General features: G+C 47.3%; 1 protein-coding gene across 7 annotated transcripts in view; it reads left to right on the top strand.

Annotated features, from left to right (window-relative positions):
- LOC147428145 (NAD-dependent protein deacetylase SRT1-like) overlaps positions 1–15,110 on the top strand; it is a 100,825-nt gene extending 85,715 nt beyond the window's left edge. For 5 of the 7 annotated variants that reach the window (XM_086497263.1, XM_086497264.1, XM_086497260.1 and 2 more), the window contains 6 exons: positions 12,815–12,868; positions 13,586–13,682; positions 13,770–13,852; positions 13,938–14,005; positions 14,089–14,191; positions 14,532–15,110. In XM_086497263.1, the coding sequence (XP_086353389.1) occupies positions 12,815–12,868; positions 13,586–13,682; positions 13,770–13,852; positions 13,938–14,005; positions 14,089–14,191; positions 14,532–14,807 (681 nt within the window). In that variant the 3' untranslated portion in view covers positions 14,808–15,110. The remainder of the gene's footprint in view (positions 1–12,814; positions 12,869–13,585; positions 13,683–13,769; positions 13,853–13,937; positions 14,006–14,088; positions 14,192–14,531) is intronic. The other 2 variants (XM_086497265.1, XM_086497262.1) reach the window with 1 other exon arrangement.
- The last annotated feature ends 608 nt before the right edge of the window (positions 15,111–15,718 follow it).

Raw genomic sequence — 15,718 nt, 5'->3', positions numbered from 1 at the left:
GCTTTTGGACTAGAAGCTTTTGAGTTTGAAGGCTTTCTACTGTAAACTGCTTTTGGGGTGTATGGCCTTTAAATATGAGGTTATGGCTCATTCTCTGGCATGCTTCGTGGAGAAGGTGTAGAGTCTGGAGTACCGGCTTGTACTGTGTTGATGCAATATAAAGAAATACCGAAAGGGGCGCCAAGGTTTGGGGCCAATACTCTTTGGGGTGGAATTTCGCCACTCCATGTCACGTGCCGTCTCTCTCTTTTAGTTCAGTTGTTGTTGAAGTGCTAAAAGTTTGTTCAGTCTGTTCCTTCTATTGGCACGTGGTGCCTGTCTTGTGACAGTGGTATTAGAGCATCAGTCGTGTGCTTTTCTGAAAGCACACCGGTCCTACCAAAGAGCAAACAAAACAAACCGGAGACTTTTGGAATTTTACCCGGAGAAGCTTCATGCTCCGACCCTGGACTTATTAGCCACTCCCACCCTTACTTCATCGCGCATCGGGCGCGCTCCCGTCTTCACCGCTCATGTCTTACAGGGCATAAGCCATAAAGATCACTTACAAGAGAAGGATCCAAGATTTGTTTCGAGCTGCTGTTTTTCTCAGAGGTAGTGCCATGCAGATGTTGATGTCTATAGCTATGAAGCAACACACTCCAAGGACTTGGCAAGCTTTCAAGAAAATTTTTTGTCGGAAGTTATATGGTTTTTGACATCTTCCTTCGGAGTGCAACTTTTGGTAGAGTGGGGTATCCTGGAATGGTTGGCATGGAAACCTTAGTAGATTATATCTTGAAATTTCTCGACATCTCTCAATAGATGTCTCTTCTCGAGTTGATAACCTTGGTGGTTCGGTGCGATTGCTATCTTGGAACTACCATCGCCGCCAAAGAAATACTGTCTGTCCAAGAGTTTATGGACCATGCTGTGCTCGGCTATGACCTTATGGAATGAACCTAATCCTAATTTTTGGGTCAGGTTTCAGGATGAAAAGTCAGTCGACTTTTCGAGCTCGACTGATGTCGAGATTGCTTTTTAAGTCGGATTTCTGTTTGATCTTGTTTGGAATCTGTTTGAAATGGATGGTACATGTTTTGAACCTGTCTTGGTGCCGATTTGAATTGTTTGACTCTGGTTTTAATGATTGGTGATTTTACTCTCGGGTGGAGAAGTGAGAAATACTGTTTTGGTATTGTTTGAACCTCAGAACAACGCAGGCCGATGCCTGGGGAGCGATTCGTTGTATGTTTGAAAACCTCGGAACGACACAGGCCGATGCCTGGGGAGCGTTCCGTTGTATGCTAGAAAACCTCCGAACGACGCATGCCGATGCATGGGGAGCGTTTGGTTGTATGCTTGAACCTCCAAGAGACGCAGACTACGGTTTGGGAAGCGTTTGGTTGTACAGTCCTCTGAGCTCATGGCCCAGATCTTTTTAGGTTATTTGCGGGGGAGTGACGAGGTAGTTGTTGAGTAGCTTCATACCGCAGACTGTTTGTCTCGGGGGAGTGCTTAGCGGTGCTGTTTGTTGTGTCTTGTAACATGCATATGTAAGCATTTGTGTTTCATTATGATGTGTCAACTATTGAATATTCCTAATTGGATGAGACTGCCTGGGTATGTAATTCTAGTGCATCAAGACACTCGTGGAAGATCAGTATGGTCTGGGTGTGATGGCTAATTTTACTACGCCGGAATATCAAGAGTTCCGATCTGGACGAAAGGCGAAGCTAACTCCTTGATCAAAAGAGCTGAAAGGAGAATCTAACTCCTTCATCAAAAGAGTTGAAAGGAGAAGCTAACTCCTTAACAAAAAAAATAGCAAACTGATTGTCCCTCGGAATGTCCCTCGGAATGACGCTCGGAAATTTTTGAGCTAACTTGAGTTGTTTTGCAGATATGCTGTAATCGTGGACAATTACCCTCTTTCAAGAAGGGGAAATATAACGAACTGTTGACGTGTCAACCTACTGAAGAACGGCGCTACCGGTTGAGGGGCCTAAACCGTAGCAAAAGCAAAAGCAGCAACAGATTTCCGAAAATTGCGTAGCTGCTGATGACGTGGCAGCTATTGGAAAATTGCGCTGGCATGATGACGTGGCAGGTTGTACGGATTTCCTCGTTTCGCACTGGCTGATGATGTGGTAGGCTGTATGGATTTCCGTGATTTACGCTGACAGCTTTTTGGCTTTGCTTTTGGACGAGAAGCTTTTGAGTTTGAAGGATTTTTACTGTAAACTGCTCTTGGGGCCTAGGGCCTTTAAATATGAAGTTAGGGCTCATTCTCTGGCATGCTTCCTGGAGAAGGTGCAGAGTCTGGAGTACTGGCTTGTACTGTGTTGATGCAATATAAACAAATACCGAAACGGGCGCCAAGGTTTGGGGCCGATACTCTCTTGGTCGGAATCCCGCCACTCCATGTCTCGTGTTGTCTCTCTCTTTCAGTTCAATTGTTATTGAAGTGCTAAAAGTCTGTTCAGTCTGTTCTTTTCTATTGGCACGTGGTGCCTGTCTTGTGACACCGAGGGTCGTTTACACAGAGTCTGAGTAGAGGTTCCACAAGTTGCAAAGTGCCGTTTTCAGAGGATTCGAGTAGTAGGCATCTGTGGGAGGACTTTTGTCATAGATCCTGACCCAGCAGATCTTGAGACAGTCATTTGAGGCTTTGGGCTTGGGAGAACTGCCCTCTAGCACAAGTGCAGTGGGATCATGGAGAGTGATTTTGGAGAGACTTCTCTTCAGCCGCCGACCACCCTGGGATCCCTTTCTTTCAGTACATCGTTCAACTGGGGCGTCACATACTGGCAGCACGGAGAGAGGCTCGTCTTGCTGCAACACTTCATTGGCAGGAGGAGGGTCTCATAGCGGAGTTCTTGCCAGGCTTTTGGGAGAGGTTGTGGGACTCCAGATAGCTGCTTGTGACCATACTTTGGAGAGTCAGCGTCATTGTCTCTGGGATTGCCCCATGGCCTAGCAGGTTTGGCTTCGGGTTATTTGGTGGATAGTGCGAGCTGTTTCCACAGCGCGACAGTACACTTCGGGTGCAGCTGCTTGGTCCACCGTCACAGACCCTGTACTCCAGTTTGAGCTATCCTCCACCAGCAAGATGATAGTGATCCAGGGGGGTCGACCTACACTCCAGCCTGCTACAGAGCTTACCTCCCAGGAGTGGTGCAGTGAGAGAGAGGTGTGTTGGGAGCTCGTCTGTGGCCTGACACTCTAGTTCATTTGGTGGGCCTGTTGCTTCCGCATCTTCGAGGCTGGCCCTGTCCCACCAATGGAGATTGTTCGTGACTTTTGGCTGGAGTCGATCCATACTCTTAGGGGACAGTTCGAGAGACTTTAGGGAAGCTTTGACCGCATGTGGAAGCGCAGAGAGGCGTTCCCGCGACTCTAGCGCCCTGGGCCTTCCTCACCATGGTCCAGGGTGAGCCCAGATGGCACTACCGTCCACCTGCGTGGCTTTTCCCTCCCATCTCTTGATTTAGCCATATGTTGTTTTTTCATTGGGAGAGTCTCGCCCATGGTAGATGTAGCCCTCTCTTGTAGAGGTGGTTGTAGCCCTATGGGCAGTTTTATATGGAAGGATCTTTTTATCGGAAAAAAAAAGGAAGCGTTTATTAATTAGAAATCAGAAAGTGGTTATTGTTATAACTTTTTTTTTTTCCGAGGAAAACGATCCTTCATTAGTTAATAATAACTGCCCATAGGGCTATAAATCACTTCTAAAAAAGTGGGCTACATCAAAAACATGGGAAGACTCTTCTGATGAGGAAACAAAGTATGTACATTAAGGGCTAGATCACGAGACGGAGGAGGAGATAGCCACAATGGTGGCCGATAGTGCCATCTAGGCACACCCTGGACCATGGTGAAGAAACGCCTTGGGAGCCAAAATCTTAAGAAAGCCTCTTGGCACTCTTGCATGTGGTTGGAGTTGCCCTGCAGTCGCTCAAACTGACCTCTGAGTGTATGAATGAGCTCCAGCCAAAAGTCACGAACAGTCTAGCCTCAAAGATGCGAAAGCTGTGGGCCGCAAACGAGCTCGCAACACCACTCTCTATCACTGCACCACTCTTGAGGGGGGAGCTCTGTGGCAAGCTGGAGGGTGGGTGGACCCTCCTAAATCACTATCATCCTGCTGGTGAAATCCAACTCAAAATGGAGTGCAGGGCCCGTGAGAGTGGACTAGGCTGCAGCGCCGCAAAGTGTATGGTCGGCGGGCTGTGGGAAGGACTAGCCAGAACCTAGAGCCAAACCTGCTGAGCCATGTGGCAATCCCACAAACAATGACGCTGACTCTCCAAAGGATGACCACAAGCTACACATGCTAACGAGAAGCTGTTGTATATCAGCCAACTCCCAATTGTTGTAGCTCTGTGTGCAACTAGCCACTGAAACAAAGTAACTCGCCTCGGTTGCCTGTTGTCCCACAACCGCTCCCATAAGCGTGACAAGATCTTGGTTGTGAGACCCTCCTCTTGCCAGTGAAGTGCTGCAGCAAGGCGAGCCTCTCTCCGTGCTTCTAGTATGTGACGCCCCAAGCAAGCAGTGTATTGGAAAAAGGAAGTCCTTGGGTGATTGGCTAAAGAGAAAGGATCTCGCCAGAACCACTCTCCCGGGTCCCATTGCACTCGTGTCAGAGAGCGGCTCTCCCAGGCCCAAAGCTGCGGGTGTCCTATCTCAAGGTCTGCTGGGTTCAGGATCTATGACACTGGTCCTCCCACCTATGCCACAACTCGGATTCTTTGAAAACAACACTTTGCAACCTGTGGAGCCTCTACTGAGACCCTCTGAAGGGGACCCTCTCCGTGAACCTCAAAGAACATGTAGGGTACTACTGACTCCGAGCAAGCTAGAACTGCAATGAGGACCTCCAACCTCGTGAAGGCCCCCATCCATCTGGGAGCTCCTGCCTCTAGACGGGTACACCACTCAACTGGTATAGCCTCTGTAATATCTTGAAACATGCTCTGCGTCCCCCTCATGCCTCGTAACTGTATGCTATGAACCTCCTCGGGCAATCCTGAAAATCGAAGCCAGTCTCTGAGTGTGTGGGTTGGACCCTTTGCCATGGCCCCAAGAGACGTGAGGCCTACTACCAACCAGGTGGCCTCTGTGTGCGCTAACCATGGGGTTCCAAACAAAAGGCTGCCTCAAGCGCTCCTCCGTGCAAGGGGGCTCATGCTGCTCGAGGCCGCTCCTCAGTTGCTGGCAGGACCTAAGTAGGCTTGCAGCAAATCAGTCCTCCAACTCTTGCTCAGACCAACTCTGCGCACCTTTGTATAAGTCCACCTGGTGAACGGGCTTCAAGGGCCGCCCATGGGAGGGACTCCAGCTCGAATCCAGCGAAGCAACAACTCCTTCCAGGGCTCCTCCCTTGGAAGCATTCCTCTTAACCACAAGCTTCCCAAGGAGGGCTCTGCTGTGATGTGATGGGTCTATGATCCCCACCCTCCCCTAAGAAACTGGTAAGGTGATGACATGCTAGGCCACTTTGGCCTGGGTTAACTGGGTGTCGCGTTCTGACCACAGAAAATTCTTGATCAGCCTCTCCAGCTGGCTGATACAGGAGCTCAAGAAAATCGAGCAAGACGTGATGTACCACATAGTAGCCAACAACACCTGATTGGCCACTACAACTCTGCTTGCCAAAGAGAGTCGTGCCGAACTCTAATGGAGCAGTTTTCTCCTAATGGACATGAAAGGGGAGCAATCTGTTGCTTTGGGGACAAATCCAAGCGAACCTGACAATCCAGATAGCGTACAGAACTCCATGGGGGAATCTACTTGAAGGGTTCACCCATCGAGCAATTAGGCGTAGAGGCACTGCCAACCCATAAAGCCCCTGTCTTCCTCTAGCTGATCAGTGCTCGTGATGCACAACAAAACACCTCCAGAGCCTGCTCACACTTGTGCAAATTGGCCTCATGGCCCTCCATGTACATGACTGAGTCGTCAGCAAACTCAACTTCAAGTAGCTCATCTCCCCTAATAGGGAGCTCTAGACCATGTAAGGCAAGCTCCTATGAAGCCAAGAATGTGCCCATCGCCTCAACATAAAAGAGAAAGAGGAAGGGGGCAAGAAGGAAACCCTGTCCAACCCAACTCGTGAGCATGAAGCGTTCCCCTCTTCCCCCTGCCCAGAGCACTTGTTTGTGCACGCATTTGTATAGGACTGACACACTTCTGATCCAAGCATCTGTATAGGACTGACACACCTCTGATCCAAGCCTTTGAGAACCCCATCCCGCTTAGAGTGCCCTCCAAGAAGTCCCAATCAACTCTGTCGTAAGCCTTGTCAAAATCGAGGAGGAGTATCACCAGATCCTGTTCTCGGAGATGCGCGAGGCTGACGCCTCCCAAAAGGTGAAAATGTTGTGAAGGATACTATGCTCCTTGACAAAACTTGTATGGGTCCCATATATAATGCTCTCAAGCAGTGGCTGAACCCTCAAACTCAGAGCCTTGGCTAAGATTTTGTAGGCTCAGTTGAGAATGGTGATTGGTCACCACTGCCTAATCTCATCCAAGGAGCTTCCCTCTGGGGAATAAGGTATATCAAGCCCTCACTCATGCTGTCAGGCATCTCTCTAGTGTGCAAAATGTACTGGTAGGCGTTGCACAGATCCGAACCAAGCATGTCCCAGTACTCCAAGAAAAAGTTGGGTGGGAGTGCCCTGAGAGCCTCATGGAGCTCCTTTGGCTGGAGAGGCATCTCTAGTCTCTGACGCATCTCCTTAGTAACTAGGCAAGGCATCTTTGCCCAAACCTGCTCTCTGCATGCATCTTGACGCTCTGAATGTGGCTCAATTGACAACAAATCACGGTAGAAATTGCACGCATATCCTCACGCTCGGTAGCAACTGACCTGTCGCGTCTCCTCAACTGGCTGACACTCGTGTGCGCATGGTGCGGCCCCACAGTCTCAAAAGTAACTCTGTCGCCCACCTAGGTCAATGAGATGCCTGTCGATGGAAGGCAAACTCATGACACCGCTCCTGAATGCTAGTTAGCTCATGTCAAGCTTGCTCCATCTGCTCCTCCACCCAAGGATAGTCTGGATGGTGCTCCTGCATCCATTGTAAGGAGACAATGGCCCGTCGAAGACGCTTCTCCTCCTCTCTCGTTGCACCGAAGCGAGCTGCAAAGTCATGGAGGAAGAAGCGACTAAGCTCAGCAAGTCCAGAGGCCACTCTATCAACAGGGGTGCCCTGAGTGTTCAAACTGTGTCCATAGTGCCACCACCCGCTTTGTAAGCTCTGAATCCCGCAAGATCCTTTCAAGGATGCGTAGCATCATACTGCCACTCCTCTGTCTGTCTTTCACGGTGAGGATCACTGACGCATGATCTGAAAATGTAGTCCCTGCCTGAATGCAAACAGATCCTCCCATGTCACATATGTGATCATTGAGGCAGAAGCGATCTATCTGAGATAGATTCACTCCTCCTACTTTGCGGTCAGAGCGAAAGAAAGCTAAGCTGTCTGGTAGCCGCACAAAGCTTGCACACTGCCAAATGTCTGAAACCCTCAAGGTGATACATAATCACTCTCATGCTACCAACTCAGCTCCGTGCACAGTAGCATGGCTACCTCCAATCGTATTTGAGGGGTGCTCCAACATGTTGGAAGTCTCCCCCGACACCCCACTGCTCTGCATGCAGAAAGGAATCTACAATATGTGACCGAAACTCAGCTCGTGCACTTGCTACATTGGGTGCATATATGTTCAGGAAGCCCGTGAGGTAATCATGAACTTGCATAGTAATCCAGTGGGCCTTGCCTTGCATAATAATACCTTTGTCCACAATGGCTTGTTTCCATGAGTCCGCAATAGTCATACATACTCCTCCCTGAATGCCTCAAGGCCCAAAGGCAGCTGACCAAAAAGTTTCATAACGGCCACGCAAAATCTGACCACATTGCCAAATGCAGCTCTCACAAAGATGATGCTCGTGAAGCATAAGAATATTAATCATACCATTCACAAGGCATCTTTGAAGCTTCTGACCTAAGCAACCCCTCTGACATTGAAACTGGGGGCCACCTAATCCCTGCACATTCCATGAGACGATCCTCATGGAATCAATGAGAAAAAACGGATGCTGCAACAACAACCAACCTCGCTATCTTCGAGGCTGGCATGGATGGAGAGTAATCCGCATCCGAGCGACTCCAAGATAGTTGTGACTGTAGAGTCTGTCCAACCCAAGCCTCTCTCGCTAGGCGGCTCGTGGCAAAAGTGCTGTCAAGAGACCTTCTAGCTGACGATGTAGGTCGTGTTCCCTGAGTCGGCTGCGAGGCAGGAGAGGGAGTGGATGATGGAGCAGGGGGGCTAATGGGTGGGATGGGAGGAGAGGGGACGATAACTGGGGAAATGGGGGGAGGTGGAGGTGGCGGTAGGTAGAGCGGGTGGAGGGGGGGCTGTCGATGGCGAATGTGGGCTCATTCTGCTGTAAGGGGTCATGACGGTTCCCTCTGGGAACCTACTGCTACTGGCTTGGTGTAGGTCGACCACCAGGGGCGCCAAACTGACGTGGTGGTCCTTGACGACGTTGACCATGGACTTGATACTTGCCCTTCTCCGCCTGAGCGCCAATCTCGAAGGAAGAACTTGCCTGAGCTCCCCGTGTCTTTGCCTGTTGGGCGTGGCCAGCCTTAGGAGTTTGGGTCAGGGTTAGAGTCAGGGTCAGGGTTTGGGTTTGTGCCGCGGGTCAGGGCCTCCTCCGTGGATTGGCCTTCGCAAGATGGTCCATATGTCGACAAATGAAACATTGATTCGAAGGGCTTGAATACTCCGCAGTCTGACGGAGCCAACCACCACTCACTCGAGGTAGTAAGACGACCTTTGAGAGGGTGTGGGTGTCTCGAATCAAAACGCGTACCGAAGGTATGTCCGCTGCCTTGGCAGCAACATCAGCTATTGTGCGAGGTGACTCCAAGACAGTCCCAATCTCGGTGCCTATCTTCGAAAGTAGCGGGAGGTACTTCCTCAGGCTAGGGAAGCAGACTCATATGGGTAGGTCTACCTCCTCGAAAAGAGCATCGGTAGCTCGATCGAAGCCATGGTGCCACTGTTGAAAAGGAGCTTTGGTTGCTCAAATGGCCAATGGGCTCATCGCAATGACCTTGGACGCCATCTCGGAAGTCTCAAACTCAATCTGGTAATAGCTGTGCCCGAGAAGCTAAACATTCCCACCTCTGCTAAAAGGCGGGCTTGAAGGAGATCTCGTACTTCCCCTCTGCTAGGTCGGGTGCCGATTATCTTGCAGATGACAGAAGTGGCTTGAAGGCGTGCCACCTCTGCCTCTAAGCTCTCTTGCTCTGTCGGCGAAAGAGCAAGTCGGATGGTGGCCTCCATGGGGTTGGGCGAGGGGGCTTCCGTCGAGTCCCTCTGAGGGGGAGCAAAATCCTCCATCAATGTCTGCTGTTGTAAAGACTAGCGAAGGTGGAATGAGGACGTCAAAGACGTCGAAAGTGCCGAGTCGGTGCTGCCAGAGATCAACACGGACGACGAATCTCGAGGAGATGTCAATGAATCCTGTTGAGGAGAGGACGCAGCACGAGGGAAGGGATGGGAAGGAGGAGGCGCTGTAAAGCGGGGCAGGGTGTGGGAAAGAGGGATAAGGGGGGGGGGAGGGGAGGGGAGGGGGGGCGGGCAAGCAGCTGCAGCGAGGGGGTGGAGATCTGGGGCAGCGAGCGAGGGAAAAAGGGGGGTGGGGGACTGCGGGCAGTGTGCGGGGTGGGCAGATAGGGCAGCACAAGGAAAAAGGGGAAGGAGGGGGGGGGGGGGGGGGGGGGGGGGGGGGGGGGGGGGGGGGGCAATGTCGAGGTGCAGCAACAAGGGGGTGGAGAGCTGGGGCAATGAGCGAGAGAAAAGGGGGGGTGGGGGACTACGGGTAGTGTGCGGGGTGGGTAGATAGGGCAGCCCAAGGAAAAAGTGGAAGGGGGGTGGGGGGCAATGGTGAGGTGCTGCAGCGAGCACGCAATCTTGATAGTTTGGATTTTGTCTATGTTATTGGTATGAACGGGTTAGAATCATACCTTTTCCATTGTTTCATATGCACCATATGGTTGGTGTATGAAAAAATACTGGACCACTGTCCGTATCCTTGCCACGTGTCACTGCCCAGCCGAGAGAGTCTGTCCAGTGTGAACCAGACCAGACCAACTGTACTAACTGTGTGTCGTGTGAAAGTGACACTGTAGCCTTGCTACAAACGTACATGTCATACAAATCAAAAGACCATGGATCAACATTCTCACCACCATGAGATGTATTACTAACATTAGGCCAAGACAAAACATCCATTGGATCCATGTCATCATGGCTGTCTCAATTTTCCAAGATACAATTCTCTTCAACAGCCACACATGCTTGTGAGGTCTTTATAAGCTTTTTCACCCTTGACAATGCATGGGACACATTGACTTGCATTTCCTTATCCATGTGAACTTGCGGTTTAATGAAAGCCCCAATTAATACTACCGTCACAATCCACATCACTTAAACCAACCTCTTGCTCTCAAATAAAATCATAACTAGTAGGAGACTCAATGCCACCAATAGCATCATCAACATCACTTAAACCAACCTCTTGCTCTCAAATAAAATCATAACTAGTAGGAGACTCAATGCCACCAATAGCATCATCCACATCACTTAAACCAACCTCTTGCTCTCAAATAAAATCATAACTAGTAGGAGACTCAATGCCACCAATAGCATCATCAACATCACAAACATCAATCTTTGCATCCCAAATGGGTCCACATGCCCACAAGTCATCTGGATACCACATCAACTCATAAGATGGAGGAGCAAAAAGATCACCCAGAATGTCAACATGCATGTCATTTGCACCACAAGCAGGAGAACTGATAAGCATGTGATCCAAATACATAGAAGTATGAAGACCTCATCTTCGCAAGCATTTGTATAGGAAACCAAATCAGCCATGTCATTGCTCTCTTTGTCATACATGCACTCCAAGGTCTTTTCTTTCACAATAATGCTTGCACGTAACTCCTCATCAATATCTACACCATCAAGAGAGAAAAACCTCATCTTCTACATCTGACAACCTCATCATCACTGCTACAATCATTACTAGTGACATAGGAGCTCTTGTGTGAAATTTAACTCTTCTAACGTGCTAAGCTTCAACTGTTTCATCACATCATTCATCTTCAACAAGGCATCACTGAGCTTGACCATGGCTTCACTTCTATATATACATCATCAAGATTGAAGGTAACTCAAGCCAGCAAGCCAATCAAACTTGTAAATTGAAGGTCACTTGAAGCAACTCCTCGGTGGCGGACACCAAAACACTATTGGGAAAAGAAAAAGTGGGACACGTCTATACCTTTATAGCCCAAGAGCGTTTTAACTTCAATCTTAGCACCAAAAAGTATACCAAAACCACTGTTAGTAAACCCCAAACAAAATGCTTATGGTCCTTTGGGAATTTACAAGCACATGCCCACCCAAAGGACCATAGCACATAGAAGCAAAACCCTGTCAAAGCACGGATTTGTAGCACACACCGACCAATGCATATGAATATAAGGGCATCCCCTTTCACAATTGAACATCACCAACCCACAATTTCAACAAACTGCACAATTCATAGATACATGGCCTCGCAATCTGTCTGCACACAATTTGCCACTAGGTTGCCATAGCTATAACCCTGTAGAGAACTAGTCATAATTTGAAGAGCACAACTTCAATTGGGGCACTCTAAAGCTTGGAAGAAAGCTTGAAAAATGAATGACGAGAAAGCTGATGATGACCAAAATTGAATCTACGTGCCGCTACATGTAAAATTAATGCAAACAGAGAGCTGTCCCGATACGACTACACATAGAGAAGGCAAGGCGAGGGCAAAAACTACATCAGAAACCATGAAGGAGGCACACTGAGCTAAAACTTGCAATTTTTTGAACTTTGGCTAATCCTTTAAGTTTGTACATGAGATTTAGTTATATACAAGTCTCACTTCAAAAAACTCACTCACGGGCACTTACAGTAGCCCGACAGACTTTCCCTGCATGTACATGCGCTTGCCAAAGCAATCATAAAAACCCAAAAGAGCATGTCCAAACACTCTATTGAAAGTCTTTCTCAAGGCCATATGTACAATTTTTACCAAAAACGGGGTTCTCAAAATGCACGCAATAACGTCTTTTCGTCAATCTCTTAAATATGCCCATGACCTGGACGAGCCCCCCTCCTTCATTATGAGCTCTACTTTAGGTGTCTCTGATTTCCCATATGTAATGTTTTTTAATGGGTTTTCCTCGATTTGAGATTTCCCATTATAATTCAATCTATCATTACTAAAAACAAAAGTATTTGTGAGTATGTGTGTGCACAGTGTGTTAGGCCTATTCAATGACCTTGCCATGGATGCTGACCCGGGCCTTCTCTTCACCGTTGGTTTCTATACCCCCATGCTTTTTCATGAAAGGTCTGCTTATTGTCGTTTCTCTAAATTGTAAGATTAGTGCTCATAAATTTGAGTCCTCCTATGTCCTCTCCATGCTTTCTGCAAGGGACAATCGCTCCTGGTTTTAACTCCTAAAATCCAATGCTCAGCTTTTTCCTTTCTTTGTTTCAATAAGTCAAATCTTTTGGTAGACATTGCCTGTAAAGGCCTTTTTTTCATCAGAATGAGGTCTTGCATTGCTGCGAAAGTTTTATGTTCACAACCTTAAAGCACCTTGTTATAAGATTATATTGCCATTATTGCTTTTTACAAGAAATAAGGATTTTTCCAGATGGCAAGAATATATAATTACATTGCTTATTGTTAATACAGGCCACTCCCAAGGATAAAAAGGCAGCACTAGTCATTCATGCTCGTGTAGATGAGGTAAGGATTGACTTAATGGCGGGGAAAGAATTTCAGATTTGATACCTGGCACTGTTATCATAAAAAAATAACAATGGGATGTGGTAAAGCTGTTTTTCCTGGGGGTGGAGCTGGAAAGATTGTGATTGTTAAAGGTATGAATTGAGAGATAATTGGAGTCTTAGGACAATACACATAGTACTGTTTTATTGAGCTTTTGGAATTTGAATCGCAAACTTTCTCGAAGCTCAAGAAGCACTCAGAGCGCCATTAAAGTAAATGCCACAGGAAAATTTGAATCCACGAACTATTGGGGCAGACTCTAGGGCCTCAATTTAAATTTCTGGGTGCCATTTAAGAACTGCTGCTTTTGTCATTTTGGATACGTAGGATGAGGTGTCTTCTGGGGGTTCAGTTTGATTACGGTTCCTCAAATCACGATCTCGGGAGTTTGTTAAAATGGATGCATTCTTTTGCTTGTGATGTTTTGGAGCCTATTTTAATTCCAATTCCTTAAATGCTGTTTGCTTTCAATGTCTCATCTCCGTCTCCAAAAGTGCCTGATGGCCCTTATACGAATGGTGTTTGAAAGGGACTAGCAAGTTGCTCACTATTGTCATTTAAGAGTGTCCTAGAGTCAGTACTTCAAGGCTTAATTTTTTTTAGGAAAGGCCTAGTGGCAAGGTAGGATCATGCATATCATGAAGTATGACAGTTTTGGGAAGTCCTTGCTTACAGGTAATATCTGGAATTATGAAAATGCTCGACTTATCAATTCCCCCTTTTGTACGTGTGGATAGAGTTCTCATCACATCATACTTTACATCAAAGTCCAGTAAGGGATATTGCAATTTTGTAGTTTACTGGAATCACCATATTTATATTCTACCTGATTCTTTTCAGCTGAAATGTCTTTTCTTAGGAAATCGCACTATCAATTGGACATTACGAGTGAGCAGTTCACATGGTATAAGGGCACCTCTTCCTTTTATTGACTCAGTGGAGGTAAGATCTTGTATGCATGGTGAAAAGAGCAGAGCAGAGTAGTTTGCTTTGGTTGCTTCTATGTAAGAAGATTGTTTTATTTCAGGTCTCTTTCCCTGATAGGCCAGATTTAAAAAGTGCTATGTTGAAGGATCAGCCTTTTATTTTGCGCCGGTAAGGGTGCCACTTGCAAATGCTTATGTACTGCAAATGCAGATGAATCTTTCTGATCCTTATTCACTTTCGTTTTGCGTTAGAACTACCATGAGGCTGAAGGATTTTGACGCACTTGTGAAACTACATTTTAGTGATGGCTGTATGTGCACTTCCGTCGACATACGGCATCCCTTCGAATTTGGAGTAAGTACCATTCATGAACCTGAAAACTAACAAACTGACATTGAATTTCACAAGGATACTTAGCACTTCAACCCAAAGTGGAGCCAAAGAAGCAGGCAAACTAAGATGTGTGCTCTACAAACTACAGATTGTACTTACTATGAAAATTCTTGGGCTCAATCTGCTTTGAGGCAGCCAACGAGGTTATAATTCTCTGAGCAGCTGAATATCTGATCCGTGGTGGTTTTAGAGATTGTTTTACACTAAAGTGATTAGATAGAAGCCACTCAGGATTTGTTTGCTTGCAATGTTGGTAGTGTACTGAAGTCGAGTGAGTTAACCTTGTGACGCTTTTGAACAGGATAAAAGGGAGTGCTCGCTTAGTGGAGACAATGGAAATGATCTTGACTCACTCAAAGAGAAAGCCATCAAAGATGGTGTAGTCGGTCATGTGTTGCAGGTTGAAACAGGAAATGGAGATGGAGGAAAAGAGTATGCTATTGTGACAGGCATCCTTAGATATGACGATAATTTTGTAAAGCTGCCGGACTCCAACAGCCCAAATTGTAGAAACGGTCAGCATGATACTGGTGAGAGTACATCAAAGAGGTGTAAAGTGTCCACTCCAGAAGGATAAATTTCATGTAGAGGTTTGAATTGTCTACTCCAGAAGATTTTATTCATCTGAGACGTTAAGGCATGGAGCATTTTTAAAGAGATCAATCTGCAACAGCTTTGGTTTCGGTCATGGGTTGCAACTTTGCTGGGCCTTCGTTCTCATATAATTTCTCCTTGATTCGTATACCAAGGGCAGGGGTAAATGCTGCCCTGATTTTTTCTCTTCAACGCAAACAGTTAAAAGGCCTTTCTTGAGGGCGGCTGCTTGTACATTAACACACTTTTATTCCTAATGATATGATGAGATAAGAATGGAACCTGTTATGCAGTTATTGATGCCTACCTGAGTAGGTCATAACTACCGTTAAGTGTATCACTTGAGGTAAACTTTCAAATTAAATTGGGCTTTAGTTACCTTGAACTAAATCCTTGTCTCTATGAAATAGACACCAGTACACCCAACTAAAGGTGAATGGACATTGTAGATTTTGAAACCCCCTTTTTGCAATGCCTGATCCGACACATGTTTCATGATGTTTGATCCAAAGCAAAATGCGGTCCAAAGAGTTACATATGTGCACGATCACTGGGCCCTGTTTGGTGACCTGTTTGAATGTATCACTCTAGGATCTTTTTGCAAGGCTGGTGCAGGGGTGGGTTGGGGGGGGTGGGGGGGGGGGGGGGGGTGGGGGGGCGCGGAGGGGGTTTCGTCGATGTCGCTCAATGATGCTCCGTAACAGCCGATGTAGACCTTGTCTATAGTGTGAAGATCCTCGCATCCTCGGGTGTCGCGAGCCAAGCTGGATGGCTCGATCAGGAAGAATGTCCCAATGAGGGTGTGATTGGGTAAACTGTGGTGGGCCATCCCATGTAGTCCCTCTGTAAAGAGAGAGAGAAATGAAATGAAATGAAATGTTGTATTAACGTCTT

The sequence above is a fragment of the Adiantum capillus-veneris genome, chromosome 23, assembly GCF_014529385.1.
Source record: "Adiantum capillus-veneris isolate H3 chromosome 23, ASM1452938v2, whole genome shotgun sequence".
Lineage (NCBI taxonomy): Eukaryota > Viridiplantae > Streptophyta > Polypodiopsida > Polypodiales > Pteridaceae > Adiantum > Adiantum capillus-veneris.
This window is presented reverse-complemented; position numbering and strand designations above follow the sequence as displayed.